This window comes from Artibeus jamaicensis, unplaced genomic scaffold (genome assembly GCF_021234435.1).
Source record: "Artibeus jamaicensis isolate MK-2021 breed Jamaican fruit bat unplaced genomic scaffold, CSHL_Jam_final contig_384, whole genome shotgun sequence".
Lineage (NCBI taxonomy): Eukaryota > Metazoa > Chordata > Mammalia > Chiroptera > Phyllostomidae > Artibeus > Artibeus jamaicensis.
Genome location: NW_026521810.1, coordinates 7,773,541 through 7,801,044, shown reverse-complemented (window position 1 = coordinate 7,801,044; position 27,504 = coordinate 7,773,541). Strand labels below are relative to the sequence as shown.

Here is a 27,504-nt window from a genome sequence, read left to right as displayed (position 1 = left end):
GGAATTAGAGGGGGAAAGGTGATAAAAGAGGAGTAGGGATGCCAGTGGAGACATGTGGGAGGAAAGTCAGCATGACTGAGTGTATATGGCAGGGAGGAGTATTGAAGACAGGTGAGAGATACAGTCTGCTTTCGATTTCTCAAAGTATCTCTTCCATGCTAGAGCTCTGGACGTGCTCCCTGGCTTCAGGAGTTGTGAAGGATAGTGGAGACATTACTTTGGATAAGGTCCTAAAGCATATATGTTGAAGAAGTGACAGAATGCAAACTGCCTTGCAGCACACTTGGAGAGGGTATTAGAATCAGATCGTGAAAGCCTCAGATTTTAGTTGTAGGGGACCAAGGTACCTAAGACATATGTGACTTTAAATAGCTGTTTAAAAGCTTTTTGATATTTTGTGCCATATCTATATGGAAGAAAAAGAACTTTACCTCACAACATAAACTGTAATTAACTTAAAAAGGACAGGAGGCCTATAAGTAAAAGCTAAAAAAATTAGTAGAAATGTTTGCTACCTGGGAAGACTTTTATTAGGACACCAAAAACACATACCATAAAAGAAAAAATGATAAATTGGACTTCATTGATATTAAAAACTTCTGCTCTTCAAAAGGCACTGTTACCCCCTAGTGTTATTAAGATATGATTGATACATTATATTGTATAAGTTCAACCCCCTAGTGTTATTAAGATATGATTGATACATAATATTGTATAAGTTCAAGGTATGCATAATGATTCTGTTTATGTATTATGTAAAATGATTACCATAATAAATTTAGTTAATATCACCTCACAGTTAAAGTTTTTTCATGTGATGAGAAGTTTTTAAAATCTTCTGTAGCAACTTTCAAAATACAATACACTTTTTTTGGTTGTTTTTTTTTTTAAGATTTATTTATTTTTAGAGAGAGGGAAAGGGAGGGAGAAGTAGAGGGAAAGAAATATCAATGTGTGGTTGCCTCTTGTGCATCCCCCACCGGGGACCTGGCCTGTAACTCAGGCATGTGCCCTGACTGGGAGTCAAACCAGCAACCTTTTGGTTTGCAAGCCTGCGCTCAATCTACTGAGCTACACCAGCCAGAGCTACAGTACACTGTTTTTAACTATACTTACCAAGCTGTATATTGCAGCCCCAGAAATTACTTATCTTATGGAAGGAAATTTGTCATTTTAATCACCTTTCCTTATTTCCCATATCCTCACCACTTGCCTCTGGAAACCACCAATCCACTTCTGTTTCTCTGAGTTAATTTGTTTTTTTTAGAATCCACAGAATTGGGATCATACAATACTTGTCTTTCTCTGTCTGACTTATTTCACTTAGTATAATGCCATCAAAATCCATCCATGTTGTTGCAAATGGCAGGATTTCCTTTTTTTTTTCCCCTCACCCAAGGATATGTTCATTGATTTTAGAGAGAGAGGAAGAGGGTGGGAGAGAGAAAAAGAGAAATGTCATTGTCAAAGAGAAACACTGATTGGTTGCCTCCCATACTTATGCAGGCCAGGATCAAACCCACAACCTGGTTATGTGCCCTGACTGGGCATGGAACCTGCAACCTTTTTGATATATGGGATGACACTCCAATCAACTCAGCCACTCAGCCAGGTCTAGGATTTCCTTTCTTTAAATGGCTGAAGAATATCCCATTGTGTATATATACCATATTCTCTTTTTTCCATTCATCCGTGATGGGCATATGGGTCGTTTTCATGTTTTGGTTATTATGGTAAGGTTGCAGTAAACATGAAATATAGATATCTCTTTGACATAGTGATTTCATTGCCTTCAGATATATAATCACAAGTAGAATTGCTAGATCATGTGGTAGTTCTATTTTTAATATTTTGAGGAAACTCCACATTGCCTTTTATAGTGGCTATACCAATTTACACTCCCACCAACTGTGTGTAAGGGTTCCCTTTTCTCTACATCATCATCAGCACTGTTATCTTTTTTTCTTATAAAACTTTCTTTTTATTTTCAATATTATTTTGTATTGCTCTTGGTATATAGCATGATGGTTAGATAATCATATAATTTACAAAGTGCTCCACTGATATATCCAGTGCCTACCAGGCCCTGGCACCATACATAGTATTGCAGTGTTATTTACTGTATTCCCTGTATTGTAGGTTACATCTCTGTAACTATTTGTAACTACAAATTTGTACTTCTTTAATCCCTTTACCTTTTTGACCCATTCCCCCAAACCCAAAGCTCCTTTCCTCTGGCAACAACCAGTTCACTCTCTGTATCTGTGAGTCTGTTTCTATTTTGTTTATTTATTTTGTTCTTCAGTTTCTACTTACAAGTAAAATCATATGGTATTTGTCTTTCTCTGATTGACTTATTTCATAGAGCATAATACCCTCTAGGGTCCATCCATGCTGTCGCAAATAGGGTTGTTTTCTTAGTTTCTCTTTCTAGTAGTTCATTATTAGTATCTAAAAATACAACTGATTTCCAAATATTAATTATGTGTCCTTTTACCTGCATGAATTCATATAGCAGTTCCAGTAATTTTTTGGTGGAATCTTTAGAGTTCTTTATATTACAGGATCAGATCATCTGCAAATAATGACAGTTTTATTTTTTCCTTGCCACTTTGAATGCCTCTTATTTCACTTTCCACTTTGAATGCCTGTATTTCAGACAAAAGTCTGATTGCTCTGGCTAGAACTTCCAGGTCTATGTTAAAAAAGAGTAGTAGAAGTGAAGATTCCTGTCTTGTTTCTAATCCTCAGGGAAAGGTTTTTCGTTTTTCCTCCTTGAGTGTGATATTGGCTGTCGTTTGCCTTTATTATGTTGAGGTATGTTCCCTCTATTCCCACTTTGCAGCTTTTTTTTTTTTTTATCATAATGGGTGCTGGATTTTGTCAGATGCTTTGTCTACATCTATTGATGTGATTATGTGATTTTTATCCTTCATTTTGTTTATGGGGTATATCATGTTAATTGGTTTGCAGATATTGTAGCAACTTTGCATCCCAAGAAATGATCATGGTGTATGATATTTTTAGTGAATTGTTGGATTTGGTTTGCTGATATCTTTTACCTTTTTGATAACAGCAATTCTAACACTTGTGAGTTAATATCTCCTTGTGGTTTTGATTTCTGTTTCCCTGGCGATTAGTGTTGTTGAATAGAATCTTTTCATGCACCTGTTATACATTTGAATATCTTTTTTGGGGAAATATATCTATTTAGGATCTTTGTTCAGTTTTAAATTAGATTATTCGGTGGGGGTTTTTTGAGTTGTTGAATTCTTTGTATGAATATATTTTGGATTTTAATTTTTATCAGATGTGTGGTTTGCAAATGTATTTCCCCATTCTGTAGGTTACCTTTTCATTTTGTTGTTTCTTTTGCTGTTCAGAAGCTTTTTAGTTTTAGTCCCACTTTTTTATTGTGTTGCTTGCACTTTAGTGTCATGTCTAAAAAATCATTGCCAAAATCCATGGCAAGGAGCTTTTGTCGTGTGTGTGTTTTGTCATATATTTTTTGTGGTTCAGGTTACATTTAAGTCTTTAATCCATTTTGAGATAATTTGTGGCTGGAATGACGTAGAGATCTAGTTTTATTCTTTTGCATGTGAATATCTTATTTTCCTGACACTCTATTGAGGAGACCATCTTTTCTCTGTTGAGTATTTTTGGCTTCCTTGTCAAATACTCTTGGGTTTACTTCTGGGCTCTCTTGCCTGTTCCGTTGGTCTGTATGTCTCTTTATGCTAGTATCATACTGTTTTAATTGCTATATAGCTTTGTACTGTAGTTTGAAATCAGGAAATGATATATCTGGTTTTGTTCTTCTTTCTCAGATTTTGTTTGGGTGTTTAGGATCTTTTGTGAAATGACATGAATTTTAATATTTTTTTAAATTTCCATAAAACGTATGCCATTGGAATTGTGGTAGCGATTGTATTAGATCTATAAATGGCTTTAGGTAATGTGGACATTTTAACAGTATGTATTGTTCCAGTTCACATACTTGGGATGTTTTTCCATTTATTTGTATCTTCTTTAATTTCTTTCATTAGTATCTTATAGTTGTCAGGGTAGAGATCTTTCACCTTTGTGGTTATATTTATTTTTAAATAGTTTATTGTTTTGGTGCTACTGTGAAGGAATTTTATTTTTATTCAAATAATATATTATTAGTGTAAAGAAACATGACTGATTTGTATGTTATTTTTGTATCGTGCAAATTTATTGAATTTGTGTATTAGGACAAAACAGTTTGGAAGGTAGGTTTCAGGATGTTTTTTATATATAATCATGCCATCTATAAATAGAGACGGTTTCACTCTTTCTTTCTAATTCTGTTGCCTGTAGTTTTTCCTTGCCTGAATGCTCTGGTTAGGACTTTTCTATTATTATGTTCAGTAGGAATGGTGAGAGTGGGCCCCCTTCTGTTATTCCAGCCTTGGCAGAAACGTTTTCAACTTTCATCTTTGAGTATGGTGTTAGCTGTGAGCTTGTCATATGTGTCCTTTATTATGTTGAGGTACAGTCTTTCTATACCCCATTTGTTGTGAGGTTTATCATGAATGGATATTGAATTTTGTCAGATTCATTTTCTATATATATTGAGATGGACCATATGATTCTTTTTAAAAAATATTATATATTTTTAGAGAGAGCTAAAAGGCGGGAGAAGGAGAGGGAGAGAAACATCAGTGTGTGGTCTCCCCTGCACGCCCCCTACTGGGGACCTGGTCTACAACCCAGGCATGTGCCCTGATTGGGAATCGAATTGGCAGCTCTTTAATTGGCAGACCAGCACTCAATCCACTGAGCCACACCAGCCAGGGCTGATTCTTTTATTCTATTAATTTGATGTATCACATGTATTGATTTGCATATGTTTGAACCATTTTTGCATCCTAGGGATAAATCTCACTTGATCATGATATATGATCTTTTTAATGTGATGTTGAATTTGTTTTTTTTATATCTGTATCATCAGAAATATTGGCTTGTAGTTTTCCTTTCTTGTAGTGTTCTTATCTGGCTTTGGTATCAGGATAATGCCGAACTGGTATAATTACTTTAGAAGCATTTTAGAAGGATTGGCATTAATTCTTCTTTAAATATTTGGTAAAATTCACTAGTGAAACCATCTGGTCCTAACTTTTCTTTGTTGGAAGGTTTTTGTCCCCTTAATTGTTATTTGTCTGTTTAGATTTTCTATTTCTTTCATTTATTTTTAATTAAGTATATTTTATTGATTATGCTATTACAGTTGTCCCATTTTTCCCCTTTTCCCCCCTCCATCCATTATTCCCATTTCCTCTAGCAACCCTCCTCCCCTTACATACATATAAGTTCTTTGGTTTCTACATTTCCTGTACTATTTTTAACCTCCCCATGTCTTTTTGTACCTACCATTTATGCTTCTTATCTTTATGCCCTGTACCTTTTCCTCCATCCTCCCCCCTACGCCTCCCTGCTGATAACCCCCAGGTGATCTCCATTTCTGTGATTCTGTTCCTATTGTAGTTGTTTGATTAGCTTATTTTTGTTTTTTAGGTTCAGTTGTTGATAGCTGTGAGTTTGTTGTCATTTTAGTCTTCATATTTTTGATCTTCTACTTCTTAGATAAGTCCCTTTAACATTTCCTATAATAAGGGCTTGGTGATGATGAACTCCTTTAACTTGACTTTATTTGGGAAGCACTTTATCTGCCTTTCCATTCTAAATGATATAGCTTTGCTGGATAGAGTAATCTTGGATGGAGGTCCTTGCCTTTCATGACTTTGAAGACTTCTTTCCAGCCCCTTCTTGCCTGCACAGTTGCTTTTGAGAAATCAGCTGACAGTCTGATGGGAACTCCTTTGTAGGTAACTCTCTGCCTTTTTCTTGCTGATTTTAAGATTCTTTATCTTTAACTCTTGGCATTTTAATTGTGATATCTTGGTGTGGCCCTCCCTAGGTCTAATTTGTTTGGTACTCTCTGGGATTCCTGGACTTGTATGTCTATTTCCTTTGCCAAATTGGAGAAGTTTTCTTTCATTATTTTTTCAAATGAGTTTTCAATTTCTTTCCTCTTCTCCTTCTGGCACCCCCATGATTCAGATGTTGGAACATTTAAAGTTATCCCGGAGGTTCCTAAGCCTCTCCTCATTTTTTTTTGAATTCTTATTTGTTCTTTTTGTTCTGGGGAAATGTTTATTTCTTCCTTTTGTTCCAAATTATTGATTTGAATCCTGGCTTCTTCCCCTTCATTGTTGGTTCTCTGTATATTTTTCTTTATTTCACTTTGTATTGCCTTTAATTTTTTTATTTTATGGCCATACTCAATAATTTGTCTGAGCATCCTGATTACCAGTGCCTTGAACCAGTACCGTGTGATAGGTTGACTATTTCCTCATCACTTAGTCCTTTGTCTGGAGTTTTGATCTGTTCTGTCATTTGGGCCATATTTCTTTGTCTCCTCTATTTCACAGCCTCCCTGTGTTTCTGTGTATTTAGGTAGAGCTACTTTGACTCTCTGTGTTGGCGCACCAGTTATATTGTAAGGGGCAGAGCCTGAGGTATTCACCAGAGCAGCGCAACCTGTTTATAGCTTTGTGGCACTGTATGTGGTGGAGGGGTCAGAGAGGGGATGATGCTGCTTTCTTGGCTCTTGCCCCTTTTTCAGTCATTTCCCCCACTTCCTGGAAGTGACTGGTGCCCTTCTATATTCTGCCCTTGTGCAGATTCCCTGAGTGGATGGGTATGCATAACTTCTAGGACCGTGTAAGCCCTTTAAATGGATTCTCCTGAGAGACCAGCAGATTCTTTCACCACCACAATCCCCACTGGTTTTTGCAGCCAGATTTTGAAAGTTTAATTTCCCAGTGCTAGAACCCTGGGCTATGTGGTCTGGCCTATGGCTGGGATTGCATGCTCCCCAATTGTCCCTCTTAGTTTTTACCTGCCTCATGTGAGGCAGGACCACCTGTTCTGGTGGCCAGTGCTGCCTTGCCTCTCATCCTCCCTGCCCTTGGCTGCCTGTCTCTGCCCCTCCTACTCATCTGGATGAATGTTCTTTAAATCCTTGGTTGTCAGACTTCTATACAGTTCAACTTTCTGGCAGTTCTGGTTGTTTTTTGTTCTTAGATTGGTTGTTATCCTTCTTAGTTTTGTGTGTGGAGGTGAAGCGTGTCTACCTATGCCTCCATCTTGGCCAGAAGCCAGATTTTTTATTTCTTTATGATTCAGTTTTGGTAAGTTATATGTTTCTAGGAATTTATCCATTTCTTCTGGGTGTTACAATTTGTTGGCATATCCTTGTTTATAGTAGTGTCTTATGATCCTCTGTATTTCTGTAGTATCGGTTGTAATGTTTCTTCTTACATGTGTAGTTTTTATTTTGAGGTCCTCTTTTTTCCTTAGTGAGTCTACCTCAAGCTTTGTCAATTTTGTTTACCCTGTCAAAGGACCAACACTTAGTTTTATTAGTCTGTTTTTTATTGTTTTTCTGTTTCTGTTTCATTTATTTCTTCTCTGTTCTACTTTCTGCTAACTTTGAACTTAGTTTGTTCTTTTTTAGTTCCTTGCAGTATAAAGTTAGTTTGTTTACTTGTGATCTCCCTTTTTTCTTGATGTATGCTTTTATTGCTCTAAACTTTCCTCTTAGAACTACCATTTTTCACCATATAATCTTTGGTGTGTTGTGCTTACATTTTCATTTGTCTCAAGATATTGTCCCATTTCCCATTTTATTTCTTCTTTGATCTATTACTTGTCCAGGAGTATGTTGTTTAATTTCCATGTACTTCTGAGTTTTCCTCCTGTTACTGAATCTAGTTTTATACCAAAAGATACTTAGTATAGTTTCATTCTTCTTTAACTTGCTAAGATTTGCTTTGTGGCCTAACATATGCTCTGTCCTGGAATGTTGCATGTGAACCTGAGAAGAATACAAAGGAGACCCCCGAAAAGAGAATTATCTTCTAGAGGGCAGGCCCCTTGTAGTACAGGCCTTCCCTTACTAGATGAATGTTCTAGGAACCCATCTGGATCAGCGTACCAGCTGGCACTGTTGTGAGAGGCTGCATTAGGCTTCAGTGAATGTATTTTGAAGACCCCTTCAACACGTTGGCCCATTTCATGATGAGTGATTTACAGGTGCCCCTGCCCACACCACGCTGAGTGTTTGGCAGTTTTTGACCAAAAACAGCATGACCCCTGTGCCCCACCCTCCCTAGTCACCCTGTCGCTCCAAGTGACATTTTCTTGTTTCCTCAGAAGAAAAAAGTCCTAAAAGGGAAATGTTTTGCCAGTGAAGAAGGGGTAAAACAAAAAATGGCAGAAGCACTGAAAGACAGCAAAATCGAGTTCAGAAACTGTTTAGAGCAGTGGAAAAAGCATCCCAGTTAGGTGTATTGCATCAAATGGAGAGTACTTTGAAAGTGACTGAAATTTAAACATGTAAGAATAAATACACAGTTTTTTATAAATAAATTCCAAGGTTTTTTTTAGTTCCCCACCCTTGTATATATTCTGCTGTTGTTGAATGAAATGTTCTGTGTACATCTCTTAGCTGTATTTGGCCTATAGCACAGGTGGCAAACACAAGGCCTGCAGGTGAATCCGGCCCTCCACCTTGTTTCTACCCAGTGGCAGTGCCAAGCTCCTTGCCACTAGTTAAGGAGCAGTTACATTTACACAGTCCTAAAATTACATCCAGCCCTTGGAAGGCAACAGTGAGGCTCATGTGGCCCCAGTGAAAATGAGTTTGACACCCCTGGATAGTGTTGTTCAGTTCCACTGCTTCCTTATTGATTCTCTGTCAGGATGTATTAGAGTTTCCAGCTATTGTATTTTTCTTTCTCTTTTTAGTTATACTGATAAAACTTGTATGTCTTCTTGATAGAGTGACCTCTTTATCATTATATAATGACCTTCTTTGCCTCTTTTGACCATGTTTAGCTTAAAGTTTACTTTGATAGAAGTATAGCTATCCCTATTTTCTTTTAGTTATCATTTGGTTGAAAAATTTTTATTATGTCACTCTCAGTGTGTGTGTGTGTGTGTGTGTGTGTGTGTGTGTGTGTGTGTGTTTAGAGAGAGGGGAAGGGAGGAAGAGAGGGAGAGAAGCATCAAAGTGTGGTTGCCTCTCTCACACCCCCTATTGGGGACTTGGCTCAAAACCCAGGCATGTGCCCTGACTGGGAATCAAACCAGTGACCCTTTAGTTCACAGGCCAGCGCTCAATCCACTGAGCCACACCAGCCATGGCATCAATCTGTGTGTGTTTTTAAAGCTGAAGTTAGTCTCCTGTAAGCAGCGTATCTTTGGATCTTGTTTTTTTTCCTTTTTAATTCATTCAGCCATTCTAAATCTTTTGATTGGAGGATTTAACCCATTTTTGTTTATAGTAGTACTTAATAAAGAGCTTAACTATTGTATTGGCCTTTTTGTTAGTTTTTCTCTTTTTGTAAATCCTTCCTTACTTATTTACCTTATTGCCTTCTCTGATTTGATGACCCTTTGTGGTAGTATGGTGTGACTTCTTTATCATAATTTTTTGTGTTACTATTATAGGTTTTCTTTTTGTGGTTGCCATGAGGTGAACATAAAAACCACATTTTTAACATTCTATTTTAAGGTGACAGCTTACCTTTGATAGCGTACATAAACTTTACACTTTTACTCCAAACCCCACACCTTAATGATGTTAAATTTTACATATATTTTATGTTGTATAGTCAATAGCTGGTTATTTTAATTTTATTTATTTTAGTACCCTTTTAACTTTTAACCTGAAGGTGTAAGTGAATTAGCATCATATATCAATATTAGAAAATGTGATTTTGACTATATTTACCATTACCACTGAGTTTTTCACATACATTCATGTTTTTAGTGTTTATTAGCATCCTTTTATTTCTGTTTGAAGAACAGCCGTTAGTGGTTTTTTTGTAGGGAAGGTCTAATTAAGGTGAACTCTCTCAGATTTCGTTTGTTCAGGAAGTCTTTATCCTTCCATCATTTTTGAAACACAGCTCTGCCAGGTGTAGCATTGTTGATTGGCAGTTATTTTCTCCCAATATTTTGAATATATTTTTCTACTTCCTCTTGGCCTGCAAAGTATTGTTCAGAAATCTGCCTATAGTCTTATGGGGGTTCTCTTGTATGTGACATGTCTCTTTTCCCTTGCTCCTTTCAAAATTCTCTTCAATTTTAACAGGTTAATTATAATATCGCTCAGTGTAGCCTCTTTCAGGTTTACCTTATTTGGTATCATTTGGGCCTCATGAATCCTAAAGTTCATTTTTCTCTCCTAATGTTTGGGAATTTTTCATTCATTATTCCTTTACATATATACTTTCTGTCCCATTCTCTGTTTCTGTGTTTCCTATAGTATGTTTATTATTTTTCTTGATGTTATCCTACAGGTTCCACATGCTTTCTTCACCTTTTTTCATTCATTTTACGTTTGCTCCTCTAAGTAATTTTAAATTAACTCTCTTTCAGTTCATTGGTTTGTTCTTTTCCTTTGTTGTGTCTGTTGTTGAAGCTCACTGGAATTCTTCATTGCATTGCATTTTTCAGCTCTAGGGTTACTGTTTGGTTCTTTTAAAAAAATTATTTATTTATTTTTAGTGAGGAGCAGGGAAGGAGGAAGAGAAGGAGAGAAACATCAACATATGGTTGCCTCTCACATGCCCCCTACTAGGGATCTGGCCCGCAACCCCTGCATGTGCCCTAGACTGGGAATTGAACTGGTGACACTTTGGTTTGCAGGCTGGTACTCAGTCTACTGAGCTATACTAGTCAGGGCTGTTTGGTTCTTTTTTAGTAGTTTTTATTTCTTTGTTGATTTCATTTTGTTCATGCATTGTTTTTCTAATTTGTTTTTAGTTGTCTGTGTGTTCTTGTAGTTCACTAAACGTATTTAAGAGAATCATTCTTCATTCTTTTCAGACAGTTCAGAGATCCTGTTTGTTGAGGGTCAGTTATTGGAACTTTATTAGTTTCTTTTGGTAGTGTTGTGTTTACCTGGTTGTCCATAATTCTTTATTTCTTGCCTGGATACCTATTCAGTCATAGAGTGAACGGCCTCCCCTTTCCAACTTTATTGTCCACTTCAGGAGACACAGTCCTTCACCACTCAGCTCAGCTCTGGATGCTTGATGGTTATCCTCTCATAGGGAGAGTCGCAGTATGGCCAAGGCCACTTCCTGAGCTCTGAGTTCAGGGGTTTCTCTTATCTGTGAACAGATAAACAAAGCTACTGGCTTGGTTCTGTGTCCGTGCACAGCTGTACAATGGGCTGCAGAGTGCCCATTCTCTCTGATCAGTCTTCCCAGTTGGGCAGGACTAGGTACAGTCCTCAGCAGTTGGGTGAGGCTGTGTTTACTCCTTGCTCAGGCAGGACCATAGAATAGGCTTCACATCCTTTACATCTTGATTGCTGGGAACCCAAATTCAGCAGAGCTGATCATCATGCTCCTTGGCCAGATGGGCCAACCAGCTTGGCTCTGAAGATGGACTGAGCCACTGACTGGGCTCACTGCTCAAGTGCCGTTATAAGTGGAGCTATAGGATGGGCTACAGAGCTTCCCAAGTGTTTTGGTCAGGTCTCCTGATCAAGTGAGACTGGAGACTAGATTGAGTCTTATGTAGGCCTTTGAAATTGCTTCCAAGCCCAAGTGGGACCATAGAACAGTCTGTGGCTGGTATGGTTTATTGGTTGCAGACCAGAATCAGGCAGAATTGTCCATTGAGCTCCCTGGCCACTGGCTAGGATCTCTACTTAGGTGTTGTTGAAAGGGCAGTGTGCAAAGAACCAAATATTGGTTGTCATAAGCCCCACTCCCTTCTGCATTCCAGTCTGATCTCCAGTGGTCAAGCCCAACAGATCAGCCCCCACACACTGCTCTAAACTCCCCAAGCAGGCCTTCCAGGAAGCAACCCATAGCACTGGGGGAGCTGGATGTCTAACTTGGGCTCTCTCTTTCCCACTGGAGAAACCAGGGCCCACTCAGTGCAGGGCTATGCTGGCCTGGAGGAAAGTAGTGAGATCAGAATTTAGCCCTTCCTCTTACCTTTCTGATGTGGTCCTTTTTTGTCTCTGTGATTTTCAGTGGGGGAGGTTCAGCCTCACCCCATGTTCTTGGGTTTTCAAAATGGTGTATGTGGTTAGTTGCTAATTGGTCTTTTTCAGGGGACTGAAGTTGGCATGGCATATGTCCTCGTCTTGATTGTGCCACTCCCCCAAAGACACTGTTAGGAAAAAGAGGGACAGGGAGAAAATATTCACCATAGGTATATTTGACCCAAGGACACGTGTCTGGAATGCATAAAGAACTCTTACATTTTACAATTTAAATAAGACAAACATCCCAGTTTAAAAACTTTGAACAAACACTTTACAAAAGGGAATATCTAATAGGACAATACAAAATGAAAAGGTGTTAGTCCTTTGGGAAATGCAAATTTGAGCTAAAATGTATTTATGGGAAAATACATATTATATAGGAGTAATCTGTGTCATTCCTAAGTCACCTGGTTTAGCTTTCTCTAATAAAATCATATTTGGAACCATTTTAAATAGTGACTTTGGAAGTTTTACTTCCTTAGGTACTTTTCCCTGTCTTAATTTTACTTGTCATGCTTGTTGTAGATCAGGATACAACATAGTAGCCCCAGATATGAGTGTACATCAAAGTGCAGATGTCTGGGTTCCACACTAGATGTTAGGCATTAAAGTAGAGGTGGGCCCCTGGAATATATGCTTCTAACATTTTAGGTGATCGAGATATAGGTAGACCACTAGCCATTCTTTAAGAAATATTGGAGACTTTGGAACATGGTAGCAGAGTAGGAGGGAGCAGATTCTACTTCCTCGTACAGAAGGGAGAAAAACCTGGTTAATCTACAAAGGAACAGAGCAGACAGCCAACAGTACCCCAGTATATATGAAAATAAGAGACCAAAAAATTGCAGCAGACACTGAAAAACCAGAAGGTAAGGAGACTGCTGCAGAACAATAAGGTCTCAGGGACCAGAGTGGGGACCTCGGCTGTAGCCCCAGGCCCGGTGCCTGGCGCTGGCACTGGGTCTACCACAGACTCTTTGGGAACTGTGAGCCTGCCACAGAGTCCTTGGGAGAGATCCAGGTGCCCTGCTCCCTCCCTCCCCGGCCAAGCAGGGCTTGAGCAGCACCAGGAAAGACCTGGTAGCTTGAAGTCACAGAGAGGGGAATAAGGACAAAGAGGCAAACACAAGGGCCATGATCACCTCTGTGGAGTCTATGGTCGCTGGCTTAGGAGAGTTGAGAGCCCCACAGTGACATGCATTGACCCTGATAGTTACCAGTCTGGCTGAAGAATTGGACTATACTGAGTGGCAAGGCTTGAGTAGGAGGAATTTCTCTAAAAGAAAAAGTGTTTGGGGGATTCTCCTGCGCTGCTTGGCTTACTCCCCACCCAGTTGGGCAGCAATCCCGAGGTTGCATGGAATGCCCTGTGTTCCCCCATAGCACAGGGAAGGGTTCGAGCCCAAACCCGCAGGACCCAGGCAGCCTGGCCAGGTGTGTGTGTGTGTGCACCTGCACCCCAGCCCACAGTGATAACCCCCTGGAAAACAGCGTTCTGTAGACCTGGATACCGCATGTAAGGTGCCCAGGAGAGGCACCAGACTAGCTCTTGGGAGAGTGCTTGAAAGACTGGCTGAGCACACTTAGAGAAGGGAGAAAGGCCACACCAATTGCCCCTCAGCCTGCTGCAGCCAGTGAGACCAGAAAAACCAATTTGGCCAGTTTGAAACCAACAAGAGATATTTTGGGGGTTTTGTGTGTGTGTGTGTGTGTGTGTGTGTGTGTGTGTGTTTAAGTAATCTATTTAGCCCTGGCTGGTGTAGCTCAGTGGATTAAGCTCGCACCTGCGAACCAGAGGATCGAGGTTTGATTCCCAGTCAGGGCACATGCCTGGGTTGCAGGCCAGGTCCCCAGTGGGGGACACATGAGAGGCAAACACACGTTGATCTTTCTCACCCACTCTTTCTCCTTCCCGTCCCCTCTCTCTAAAAAATAAATAAATAAAATACTTAAAAAAATAAAAAATAAAGTAATCTTCTATTTTTAAATTTTTATCATTGTTTTATCTTTCAGTGCCTTTTCCTTCTCTTTCCTTCTTTCTTGTTTTATTCCTCATTCCTTTCTTTCCAATTTTATCTCTTCTTCCTCCCTTCTCCTACCTTTTTTATATACCCAAAAGTGAGACAAAAAACTTGGAACTGTGAAAAGGACCAGAATTGGACCCAAAGAGGGGGGATCCCAACAGTTGAGACAGTGAGACAAATTTCACTTTGCTATTGCAGAGAAACTACAAGTTACTGCATATTTGTATTATTTTTTTCATTCTTACATCTTTTATTTTAATAGTATTTCTGTATTTCCTCTTTTTTCTGTATAGTCCTCTTTGCTTGGCTGGTTACATTGTATCATTTGACAGGTTTCCCCTTCTCCCTTCCACAGTGTATTGCTAATTTACTATCTTTCATATCACTTATGTTTCTTTAGCACACTACTCAAAGTTCTGTACCCTCTATTCATGTTATCCAGATCACATACATTCTGTCATATGATTGTTGCTCTAATATTATTGTAAATAATAGCTGTTCCATACAATTGTAAATACTTCACAACACCCCTCCCAGATCTGAGCCCACTTCACAGTTTCCTGAACTCCATTACTATAGCAGTTAACTCTATTCTCTCACACGCTACACCTATTTACTATCCTTTACTCTCACCTTCCCTCAGAATCTGACCTCCCACAACCTCATTGCTTTCTAGATCCAACTCACAGTCCTTCCCTCCCCAACAAGAGTCTTATCTTTCCATCCTTTCTTACGAGTGACTGGTTGGGTTGAAGATTATGGTTAACACTATACATAGCCAAAGGATCACCTCTCTCTTCTCTACCAGCTGCTACTGTAAATATCATAGAATACTCTCCTGCTGTCATAAACCATTTTGCCTTCCCCTCCAACTGATCTCAAAAAAAGAGTAGGTGGAAGCTCTGAGCACCACGATACCCACTGGAAGAGGAAACCCAACAACAAAGGAACCACCAGCAGATAACAACAGAAGAAGGTGAAGGAGACAGTGTAAACCACACAGACCTCAATCTAGAACCTATCTAGAAATACAACTAAGTAGTAGAGAAACTACCCAGTACAAACAACTGAACAAGAGCAAAAGAGAATCCTCAAAACTTTGTACACATGGAAGAACTAGCTTCAACACAACCTGCCCTCACCAGCACAACAAATTACAACAGGTGGTGGACAGAGTGACCATCAGTTAACCAACTGGTGGGAAGGACCCACAAAAGAAAAACCCCAAAACAACCAAAAACCAAAGACAGACACAGAGCCAACTTAAAGGAGAGCCCAAAACCAGTGAGCTTGGGAGATCAAGGAGATTACAACAGTGAATCTCACAGGTATTCTACCACAGAAGTTCACACCATAAACCCAGGGAGCCATAACAAAACAATTTAAGAAGCTGAAGCTAACAAGAAGAGTTTCACAAACAATTAGAAAACAAAGAACCAATCCCCAAATGAAAGGAGAGGAGGAAGCCTCAGGAAGAATGCTAAATGAAATAGAGGCAAATCAGCTATCAGATATTGAATTCAAAGTACTGGTTATCAGGAAGTTCGAAGAACTCACAATGAGCTACCAGAAACTACAGGGGAACTACAATGAACTCACTGCAAACTATATCAACATGAAAAAGGAAATAGAAACTATTAATAAGGGCCATGAGGAAATGAAGAATACAATTTCTGAACTGAAGAATACAGTAGAAGGAATCAAAAGCAGGATCCATGAAGCAGAAGATCGGACCAGGGAGTTGGAGGACAAAGTAGAAAAAAACACCCAGAATGAGGAAGAAAAGGAAAAGAGCCTCAGAAGGAATGAAGAGGGATTAAGAGAAATGCAACACAATATGAAATGTAATAGTATCCGAAAAATAGGGATACCAGAAGGAGAAGAGCAAGGGATAGAAAACCGATGGAAAAGTAATGATGGAATACTTTTCTAATTTGATGAGAGAAAAAGTCACACAAATCCAGGAATCACAGAGAGTCCCAATCAAGAGGAACCCAAAGAGGCCCACTTCAAGACACATCATCATTAAAAGGGCAAAATTCCAAGACAAAGAGAGAATCTTAAAGGCAGCAATGGAGAAACAGGAAGTAACATACAAGGGAGCCCTGATAAGTTTAGCAGCTAATTTCTCAGTGGAAACGCTGCAAGCAAGAAGAGAATGGCAAGAAATATTCCAAGTAATGAGAACCAGAGGCCTGCAACTAAGGCTACTTTATCCAACAAGGCTCTCAATCAAGATAGAAGGCCAAGTAAAGAGCTTCGCAGACAAAAGAAGTCTAAAAGAATACACCTCCACCAAACCAACTCTGCAAGAGATGCTAAAAGGACTGCTTTAAAGAAAGGAAGTAAAACAGACAGAGAGGAAGGAACACAGGTACAAAAAAGGCAATGAATAAGTACCTATCAGTAATAACCTTAAATGGATTAAATCCTCTAATTAAAAGACATAGAAGAGATGAATGGATAAGAAAGCATGACCCACACATATGCCGCCTACAAGAGACCGACCTCATGACAAAAACCTACACAAACTGAAATTGAAGGGCTGGAAACAAATTTTCCAAGCAAACGGACAGGGAAAAAAAAGCCTGGGTAGCAATACTCATATCAGACAAAATAGATTTCCAAAAAAAGGCCATAAAGAGAGACCCAGAAGGACACTTCATAATACTCAAGGAAAGAACCCATCAAGAAGACATAAACACTGTAAATATATATGCACCCAACATAGGAGCACCCAAATGTATAAAGAAAATCTTGGAGGACTTCAACAACGATTTTGACAGCAACACAATTATAGTATAGGGGATTTCAACACCCCACTGTCAAAAATGGACAGATCTTTCAAAAAAATATCAACAAAGATATTGTGGCATTGAACAATATCCTAGATGAAATGGACTTAACTGATAAATATAGAGCCTTTCATCCCAAAGAAGCTAAATACACATTCTTTTATTTTTTTATTTAATTATTGTTCAAGTACATTTTTCTGTCTTTTACTCCCACCACAGCCCACCCTCCCAGTGCTCCCCACCTCTCTCCCATTTCCACTCCCCTTAGTTGTTGTCCATGTGTCCTTTATATTAGTTCCTGTAAATCCTTCCCCTTTCCCCTGAAATTACCTCCTTTTTCCCCTCTGGTCACTGTTCCCCTGTTCTCTTTTTCAGTATCTTTGGTTATATTTTGCTTGCTTGCTTGTTTTGTTGTTTAGCTTCCTGTTAAAGGTGAGATCATATGGTATTTGTCTTTCAACGCCTGGCTTAATTTACTCAGCATAATGTTTTCCATTTCCAATGCACATGGAACATTTTCAAAGATAGACTGCATGATAGGACACAAAACAAGCCTTAAGGAATTCAAGAAAATTGAAATTCCAAGCATTTTCTCCAACCACAGGGGACTGAAACTAGAAACCAACCCCAAGGGAAAAAAACCCAAAACACTCAAAATCATGGATATTGAATAGCATGCTATTAAACAACCAATGGGTCAAGAATGAAATTAGGGAAGAAACAAAAAAGTTTCTGGAAACAAATGAAAATGAACTGACAACCCAAAACTTATGGGACAGAGTGAAGGCAGTCCTGAGAGGGAAGTTCATAGGAGTACAGGCCTACCTAAAAAAGATAGAAACATTTCAAACAAACAACCTAACTCTACGCCTACAAGAACTCGAGGAATAGCAACAAAGACAGCCCAGAGCAAGTAGAAGGAAGGAAATAACCAAGATCAGAGCAGAATTAAATGACATAGATAGTAAAAGCACAATTCTAAGGATCAGTGAATCCAGGAGCTGGTTTTGTGAAAAGATAAACAAAATCAACAAGCCTTTAAGCAGGCTCATCAAGAAAAAAGAGAGAGGACCCAAATAAACACGATAAAAAATGAAAGAGAAGATTACAACTGACACCACAGAAATACAAAGGATTGTAAGAAATCACCATGAAGAACTGTATGCCAAGAAATTTGAAAACCTAGGTGAAATGGCCAAATTTTTAGAAAAATGTAATTTTCCAAAACTCAATGAAGAAGAAGCAGAAAGCCTGAACAGACCAGTAACAACAGATGAAATTAAAGAAGTAATCAAAAAACTCCTGTCACACAAAAGCCCTGGATCAGATGGTTTCACAGGAGAATTCTACAAAGCATTTAAGGAAGAGCTAACCTCTATTCTTCAGAGATCATTTCAAAAAATCCAAAATGATGGAAGACTCCCAAACTCTTTTTATGAAGCCAGCATCATCCTAATTCCAAAACCAGACAAAGACACAACAAAGAAATAAAACTTCAGGCCAATATTGCTGATGAACATAGACGCTAAAATCCTCAGCAAAATATTGACAAACAGCATCCAACAATACATTAAAAAAGATCATACACCATGAATAAGTGGGATTCATCCCAGGGATGCAAGGATGGTACCATATCAATAAATGTAATACATCACATAAACAAAAGCAAAGACAAAAATTTCATGATCAATAGATGTGGAAAAAGCATTTAATAAGATATAGCACCCATTTATGATAAAAACATTCAGCAAAGTGGGAATAGAGGGAACATTCCTCAACATAATAAAGGCCATATATGAGAGATCTACAGTCAACATCATACTCAGTGGGAAAAAACTAAAAGCTGTTCCACTAAGATCAGGAACAAGACAAGGTTGTCCACTTTCGCCACTTCTACTCAACATAGTATTGGAAGTTTTAGCCACAGCGATCAGACAACAAAAGGAAATAAAAGGCATTCAAATCAGAAAGGAGGAATTAAAACTGTCACTGTTTGCAGATAACATGATAGTGTACATGAAAAATCCTATAGGCTCTACCCAAAAACTGCTCTACCTAATAAGTGAATTTGGCAAAACTGCGGGATACAACGTCAATACCCAGAAATCAAAGGCGTTTTTATATACCAGTAATGAAACAGCAGAAGCAGAAATCAAGAAAAAAAATCCCATTTGATATAGCAAAAAGAAAAATAAAATACCTAGGAATAAACCTAACCAAAGAGATAAAAGACCTGTATGAAGAAAACTACACAGCACTGAAGAAAGAAATCAAGGAAGACACAAACAAATGGAAACATATACCGTGTTCGTGGTTTGGAAGAATTAACATCATCAAAATGTCCATATTACCCAAAGCAATTTAGATTCAATGCAATACCTATTAAAGTACCAGTGGCATATTTCACAGACATGGAACAAACACTTCAAAAATTTGTATGGATCCTAAATGACTCTGAATAGCGGCTGCAATTTTGAGAAAGAAGAGCAAAGTAGGAGGGATCACAAAACCTTGTAATTCCAAACTATATTACAAGGCCACTGTAAACAAAACAGCCTGGTACTGGCATAAAAACAGGCACATAGACCCATGGAACAGAACAGAGAACCCAGAAATAAACCCAAGTTTCTACAGTCAGTTAATATTCGACATCGGGGGCGGCAACATAAAATGGAGTAAAAATGGCCTCTTCAACAAATGGTGTTGGGAGAACTGGACAGTTATGGGCAAAAAAAAAAATGAAATCTGAGCTCCACTTTACACCATACACCAAAATAAATTAAAGGTGGGTAAAAGATTTAAATATAAGCCGTGACACCATTAAAGTCCTAGAAGAGAACATAGGCAGGAAAATCTCAGATACTTCATGCAGCAACATTTTTACCGATATGTCCCCTAGAGCAAGGGACATAAAGGAAAGAATAAACAAATGGGATCTCATCTAAATAAAAAGCTTCTGCACGGCTAAAGAAAATAGTATTAAAATAAAAAGAGAACCAACTGTATGGGAAAACACATTTGCCAATGATACCTCAGACCAGGGTTTAATCTCTAAAATATACAAAAAAACTTACATGATTTCGCTATAAGGAAACAACCCAATTAAAAAGTGGGCAGAGGACTTCAACAGACACTTCTCCAAGGAGGACATACAGAAGATCCAGAGACACACAAAAAGATGCTCAGTATCGTTAGCTATCAGAGAGATGCAAACTAAAACCACAATGAGATACCACTTTACAGCAGTCAGAATGGCCATCTTAAACAAAGCAACAAACAAATGTTGGAGAGGTTGTGGGGAAAAGGGGACCCTATTTCATTGTTGGCGGGATTGCAGACTGATACAACCACTATAGGAAACAGTATGTAATTTTCTCAGAATAAAAAATGGATCTGCCTTTTGAGCCAGCAATTCCACTACTAGGATTATATCCTAAGAATCTTGAAACACCAGTCTAAAAGAACCTATGCACCCCAATGTTCATAGCAGCACAATTTACAATAGCCAAGAGTTGGAAGCATCCTAGGTGCCCATCAGTAAATGAATGGATCCAAAAACTATGGTACATTTACACAGTGGAATTCTATGCAGCAAAAAAAGAAGGAGCTCCTACCCTTTGCAACAGCATGGATGGAGCTAGAAAGCATTATGATGAGTGAAATAAGCCAGGCGGTGAAAGACAAATACCATATGATCTCACCTTTAACTGGAACCTAAACAACAAAACAAACAAGTAAGCAAAATATAACCAGAGACACTTAAGTAGAAAACAGGCTGATAGTGTCCAGAGGGGAGAGGGGAGGTAATTTCATGGAAAAAGAGGAAGGGTTTACTGAAATAAGTATAAAGGACACATGGACAAAAACTAAGGAGGGTGGAAATGGGAGGGAAGTAGGGAGCAGTGGGAGGGTGGGCTGAGATGGGAGTAAAAGACAGAAAACTGTACTTGAACAACAATTAAAATGAATACATTTTTTTAAAAAAGAAATATTGGACCAAAGACTGCCTTTTACTTAAGTAGTAACTGTCCCTAGGAAAACGTTCTAAATTTTTTAAACTTCCAAAGCTCCAAGAACCCCTCGTGTGCTTCATGTCGGAGCTGAGTGCCTAACTCTGATCCGATATTTCTCCAGGCATCCAAGACCATGTATTGTATCTCTTCCCTTGCTTGTCCAAAGCAAGGCTCTATTCATCTCCATATCCCCAAATAAACAGTAAAAATTGTAGTGCAAATAAAAACAGTGTATTGAGACTCTCAAAACAAATATCAGTGCAGAAAGAATAACATCGTGCATTATACTATTACCATGTCTCAGATTGTATTTCTTTGAAATTACCAAAGGTACTATTGTTCTTACTGCTTCTTCCCCAGTTTATTTTTCAGTGTTACAGATTTGGAAACATTTGCTCTCTGTTAATAAAGCAGTAAATGTCATGCCCTTTCTAAATAAACGTACTAGTAACTTTTTTGATCAGTGTGGCTACATGACAGTTGTGTTACTAGAGTTCTAGTTTTGTTAAAATAAGATTGTATCTCTTATACCTATGCCAACTGTGTTGTACCCACTCAAATGTTAAGCTGTTCCTTAGATATAGGTCTGCTATTGCCTTTAAAATATGCATTTATTTATGAGGGGATAATCTTTTATATATTGTTCCCTCAATCTCACATTTGTGAGTTCTCTATGAAATCACAATGATAATTGCTATATGCCGCTTCTGTGGAGCATTTTATGGATGATCTTGCCCACACATACCAAAAAGACAAAGTTTAAGGATTTGAAAGGAAGAAGTAGAATTGTTTTTATTTGCAGGTGATTTTTTTTTACAGAGATAATCCAAGACAGTAATAATTTTGGCAGCCCATATAGTGATGGGAAGATCTAAGAGAATCTGTATACAAACTCTTACAATTAATTCACCAAGTAACTGGGTGTAAGATCAATACACAATAATCAATAAGTTTTTCATATAAAGCAACAACCAGCTGCCTACTTGACATCTCCATCTAGATAATACATCTCAGGTTCAAATGCCTAAAAATACTCTTGAGTATCTAACCAACTTCTCTTCCCCACTTCTAACCCACTCCTCCCATGTCATGACTTTGAGTCCAGTTCTCAGGCCAAAGTCTTAGAATCAAGAATCTTTGATTCTTGTCTTCTTCCTCTCTCACTACACCATCAGCCTGTCAGTATAATCTGTTGTCTCTAGCTGCAAATATATAGGATGAGGAAAAAGTAGGTTTACAGTTTTGAGTATGTGAAACGAGTTTATTCTTGTATTATTTATGTATTCATTATTATATTATTTTCCATACAAATAACTATAATCCTACTTCTTCCCCACCCTATATTCATTTTTTTTTAAAGCCACTTCTTACCGCCTCCCTGGCAATTGCATAGACCATGGCTATCTTCCCTCTTGTCTGGGCTGTTGCACCATTTCTCTCCTTCCATTTTTGGGTTGCCACAGTCTCTTCTTCACACAGCAGCCAACATTAGCCTTTTCACACATGTAAGATCATGTTACTTCCTTTCTCAAAACACTGTTAAGGCTTTTTGTTATACTTAGAATAAAGTCAGGACTCCTACTAGAAGACCTGAGCCCTACTCCTACCTCCTTCTCCTCCTTTCCTACACTCTGACCACATCGGCCTCCTTTTCCTCAACATCCTAAGGTCTTCCCCCATTAGATCTCAGCTCTAGTGTCCCTCCTTAGAGAGGCATTTCCCGTTCCTGCTGTGTGTGATTTGTCTTCATGTGTTACACATCACTGCCTGATATGTTCCACTTTTTTGTCCCAACTGGAATGTTAGTGCCATGAAAGCAGGCTCTTGGCTTTTGTTCCCACAGTCCCAGCACTAGACAGCCCATGGGATTCAGTATATTTGTGTTGAATTTATAGGGTGTGTACTTTTTTTTTGCTTTGTCTGGTCACTTTAGATATTTACATTTGTAACCCAGGGGATAGACTCTCAGTTCTTTGAGAGAAAAAAACTGTATTTTAATCTCCTTTGTATATCTAACAAGTCAGTATTTATATATAAATTATTGAGTTATACACATTTACTTTCCCCTTTGATTAGATTAAGATTTTATGCAATTTGGATTCTATACCACTAAAACCGATGAATTGATCAGTATCTCTTGTTTCAGAGGAGCCAGAGTGTCCTTGTTACATCATGTCTCAGAAGGGCAGAAATCAAGAGTAGGTTCTGTACCTCTTGCTGCATTTAGCAGCTGTCTTGTGAGGAATTACGCCTTCTTTGTACCAGTGCTTTAGTAAAGTATACTCTTACATTTGGTGTTTTCCTTCTTGTTTGTGTCATCTCTGCTCACCATGTGGAGAGGGTTACTGAGCAGCACAGGTTACTCTTAATCGATAGGGCTAAAAGCACCTTTAGACTTTATTACTTTTAGCTCAATTATTCCACTCCTCAGACTATGTAATCTTTATAAAATTGAGGTAAACCTAAATTTCCAGCATGTTTTGTATATCGTCTTTTTCAAATGTATTTTCTTTATTTCTTGAATGAAATTACTGTATCATTTGAAGCTTGTTTTTTTGTTGAACTATGGTGATGATGGAAATAGTTGCTTCACAGAATGGATTTTGTTCTTACATCATTTCTTAAAATGCAACAGAAAGATAAACATGAACTATGTAGAAATTTTAGTGACTGACAATTTCTGGTTGTCTTGGCATATAAACAGATAAGTGTAGGTATGTGGGCTCCCCTTGCTATAAGTTATTTATACTTAATGTCACCGTTAGGTCATGGTGATGTCTAGGAATTTTGCTCTTTCAAAACCTGACCTAGTCCTGACTGGTGTAGCTCAGTGGGCTGGGCGTCATTCAGAAAACCAGAAGGTCGCTGGTTCAATTCCTGGTCGGGGCACATGCCTGGCTTGCGGGGCCAGGTCCCTGGTTGGGGGCGTGCCAGAGGCAACCTGTTGATGTTTCTGTCTTGTATTGATGTTTCTCTCCCTCTCTTTGTCCCTCCCTTACCCTCTCTCTAAAAATAAATAAAATCTTTAAAAAAACCTATTCTAGTAGGAAGTTCTAGTATCAAGTGGGATAGTTAGAAATACTCAAAATATTTAGTCTAAGATATCAGAGATCAGTTCCATATAGATTAAAAAGATATTTCAGTCGTTGGAAATTTCTATCCCAAAATTTATTTCAGTTTAGTTCCTTTGCCTCTCTGTTTATAACGTGATCATAGTTACTATCTCTAGTATATTGTCTGCCAAGTATGTATAGTTGTTTATATATTTATTCATTGTACATGTATCAAAAATCCAAGTAAGCCTATTACTGTATATTATTGTCAATTATATCAACCAAATAAATTTTAACATTCAGTCTGCCTGAGAAGTTTCTGATTTTGCATTACCTTACATTAGGGAAAATACTCCTGTTTTGTTAGGTTGTTTTGTTTTGTTTTTCATTTTGTTAAAACACAGAACACTTAATTGTTTTCTCTAATAAAGAAAGTAATGCACATGTCTAATAGAATATTAGTTTCTACTTTTTCTTAAAGATACATTCTCATGACAAAATTTAACTTCCTGACTTTGGTTTGGGGAAATGTGTTTTTTGAGGAATTGCTTCTTATGCTGTTTTCTTTTTACTTACAGTATATCTCTGTACCGGGGTAATTGTAGGCCTATACGATTTGAACCACCAATGCTGGATTTCCATGAACAGTAAGTTTGAAATGTCCAAACCATAGTTCTCCTTTAAAATATTCTATGTACTTTACTCATGTATTTGTCTTGCCTTTTGCCTGTGTTATTATCTGCTGAAGAAGGTTAATGTTGAAGTCACCAGGGAAACAAATGATGTTGAATGCAGTCTGCAACATGGAAGTGATATTATGAACCTAACATATAATATTAACTTTTGCAGTTTGAAAACTACTCACATATTTGAGTCTGTTTCTCTTGACCTTTAGAATAAGCATAAAATTTATAGGTTATCTTTTCTGATTAGCACTTTATTTCTGTTTTTACTATTTAAATTTTCCCCATGGATGTAGAAGGGTATATTATTCGTTTGTTCAATGCATTGCTTTTTTCTTCTTAAGCCCCTGTGTTGGAGGTGAAATGGCACAGTTAGACCTGTAGAGTCAGACCAGACCTTGGTCCAGAAACCTTGATACTTGAGTTCTGGCTAAGAAATAATTCAGAGCCAAGATTCAAATTTTAAGAAAAAGTTTATTTAAAAAGTTAAAGAGGTAGAGGAAGTGAGCTGTAGAAAAAATGGGCTCAGGAAACAAGTTACAGAGGCAAAATGAAGGCTCTTGGAGCTTAGTAGGGAAAGAGAGGCAAGGAAAACACACCTGGGGAAAGAGAATGGGAAAAGGTATGGCAGTGCACCAAAGTACAGACTTTTATATATCATCAAGTTAATGATGTTATCGCCAATCCAGAAGGGCAAACAAAAGCAAATCCTGCAGAAAGACAGAGTTCAGCTACAGACATGCTTCCTCAAACTATACTTCTGGCTCCCTGCCTACCTCTGGGTCTCAGGTTTTGCACATTGCAGATATACTAAGGGGAAAAGAAGTCTTCAGCCATATTTGGTTCCAGCCCAGTTTAGCAGATGAATAAAGAGTACACCTTACATGATACAACTACTTGAGTAATGCCCCTCTGATAAGTTAGAATAAGTCAGAATAAAAATTGATGACCTCCATTCCAAGACTGACATGAGCAATACAAGGGTATATGAGTATATGTGAGTGTGGGGAGATATGAGTTTCGGGATACTATCCCCAAATTTTTAGCCTAAAATAGTGAATATTTTCACTTTGAAAAATTTATTAGCCATTCTAGAGAGGTTGTTTACAAAGTTATATCTAACTGTTTTTTATTTCATTATTTGTTTTTTGAGAGAGTTTTACAGACTTTATGCATCCCTTGAGATAAAGAAGTTTTCAGGTATACAAAAATACCTGAATTGGAATTGGGAATTCCTTTTCAAAATGATCTGTCCTTCAACCCTTTAAATAATGACCCACTCCTGAAATAGGAGAAACTGAATTTTCGTAAATCTATGTCATAAAAGCCACATGGATATAAACAGATTCCTAAATTTAGAACTTTTGAATGTAGAAAATCAGAAGGGATGTGAATAAAAGAATTTACCTAGCATTTTTAGAGCTAAGGTTCATTTTACAAAACTTGAAAGTAGTTATGACTTCACTTATATGTGGAATCTAATGAACAAAGTAAACTTAACAAAGTGGAAACAGACTCATGGATACAGAGAATAGACTGACAGCTGTCAGAGGGGAGGAGGTTGGAGGCTGGTGAGAAGGGTAGAGAGATTAAGCATAGAAATAAGAAAGATTCATGAACACAGACAGCAGTATAGTGATTGCCAGAGGGAAGGCGGGGTGGAGGGAGGTAGAATGGGGTAGAGGGAAATAAATGGTGACAGAAAGAGACTTGACTTGGGGTGGCGAACGGACAAATATACAAATGATGCAGAATTGTACACCCAAAACCCACGTAATTTAATTAACTAATTTCACACCAATAAATTCCTAAATAAAGTAGTTTAATTAATTAAATAGTTCTAAAAGTCATTTGAGAACAAACAAAATGAAGTTGTACATTTTCACTGAAGAAAGTAAATTATTGTTGGGTCAGGAAGTAACTGATTGCTAAAGGAAATCAGAGATGCGTTAGCACATTTCCTCTTTTAAAGTCCTATGTTTATTTTTTTCACCCTCAGAAGCATAAAACTTAATTGATTAATTTTTTCCTTCTTTGACTGCTTTTTGCCTCCAAAAATCCCTTCTCTTTCTTAAATGAATATTAAGTGGAAAAAGAATCAGAACACCTTAGTACAGAATGACCCTTCTTCATGCCTGTTAGTCACCTTCCATTATCCCACCCCAACTGGGATATAACCCCAGTTTCCAGCCCTTAAGAAAAGTTCCCAGCAGAGGAGTAAATCCTAATTAATCTACATAGGTTGTGATCATCCCGTTCTTGTTTGTGATCAATTCAGGGGTGAATGTGACCCATTCTGCAGAACAATGTGAGAGGTCTGGTCTACTAAAGGATTTCTGGGGGAGGATTTTTTTCATTCCAAAAGAGATACAATAAAGAAATATCCCTCTTGCATGCTGGATATTGTCTGTATGTGAGTCCTGGAGTGCTGTGGCAACCATCTTATGATGAGTTGGCAGTGCTAGCCTGAGGATAAAGCCAGCAAAGTGTGTCTGACAGAGGGAAAAATGGAAAGAACTTACGCCCTTGACCATATTGTCACTGCTGAATCAGTCAATCCCGGAAGTGCCTGCTTCAGGGGTGGGGAGTTGTTAGGTGACAGTTACTGGTCTTACTTTCTTGATCACTCATAGATTATATGGCACTGCTGACTTGTTCCTCTCTCAGCTCTTTCTCTGCCTCCACCCTTGTGAACCATGCTCCCTTTTTTCCTCCTATGTCTAAGGCTCTTTGTTCTTCATCCCCTTCAGGGCTCTGTTCCTCTGACTGTCCCCTAACTGTGGCTGCTTCTGTTACCTCAGCCCTTTTCAGCCAGCTCCACACTTCTTTACTAAGA

General features: G+C 38.2%; 1 protein-coding gene across 2 annotated transcripts in view; it reads left to right on the top strand.

Annotated features, from left to right (window-relative positions):
* TMEM131 (transmembrane protein 131) overlaps positions 1-27,504 on the top strand; it is a 236,664-nt gene that overhangs the window by 74,016 nt on the left and 135,144 nt on the right. For both annotated transcript variants that reach the window (XM_037154320.2, XM_037154319.2), the window contains exon 4: positions 24,564-24,632. In XM_037154320.2, coding sequence (XP_037010215.2) covers positions 24,564-24,632 — 69 coding nt within the window. The remainder of the gene's footprint in view (positions 1-24,563; positions 24,633-27,504) is intronic.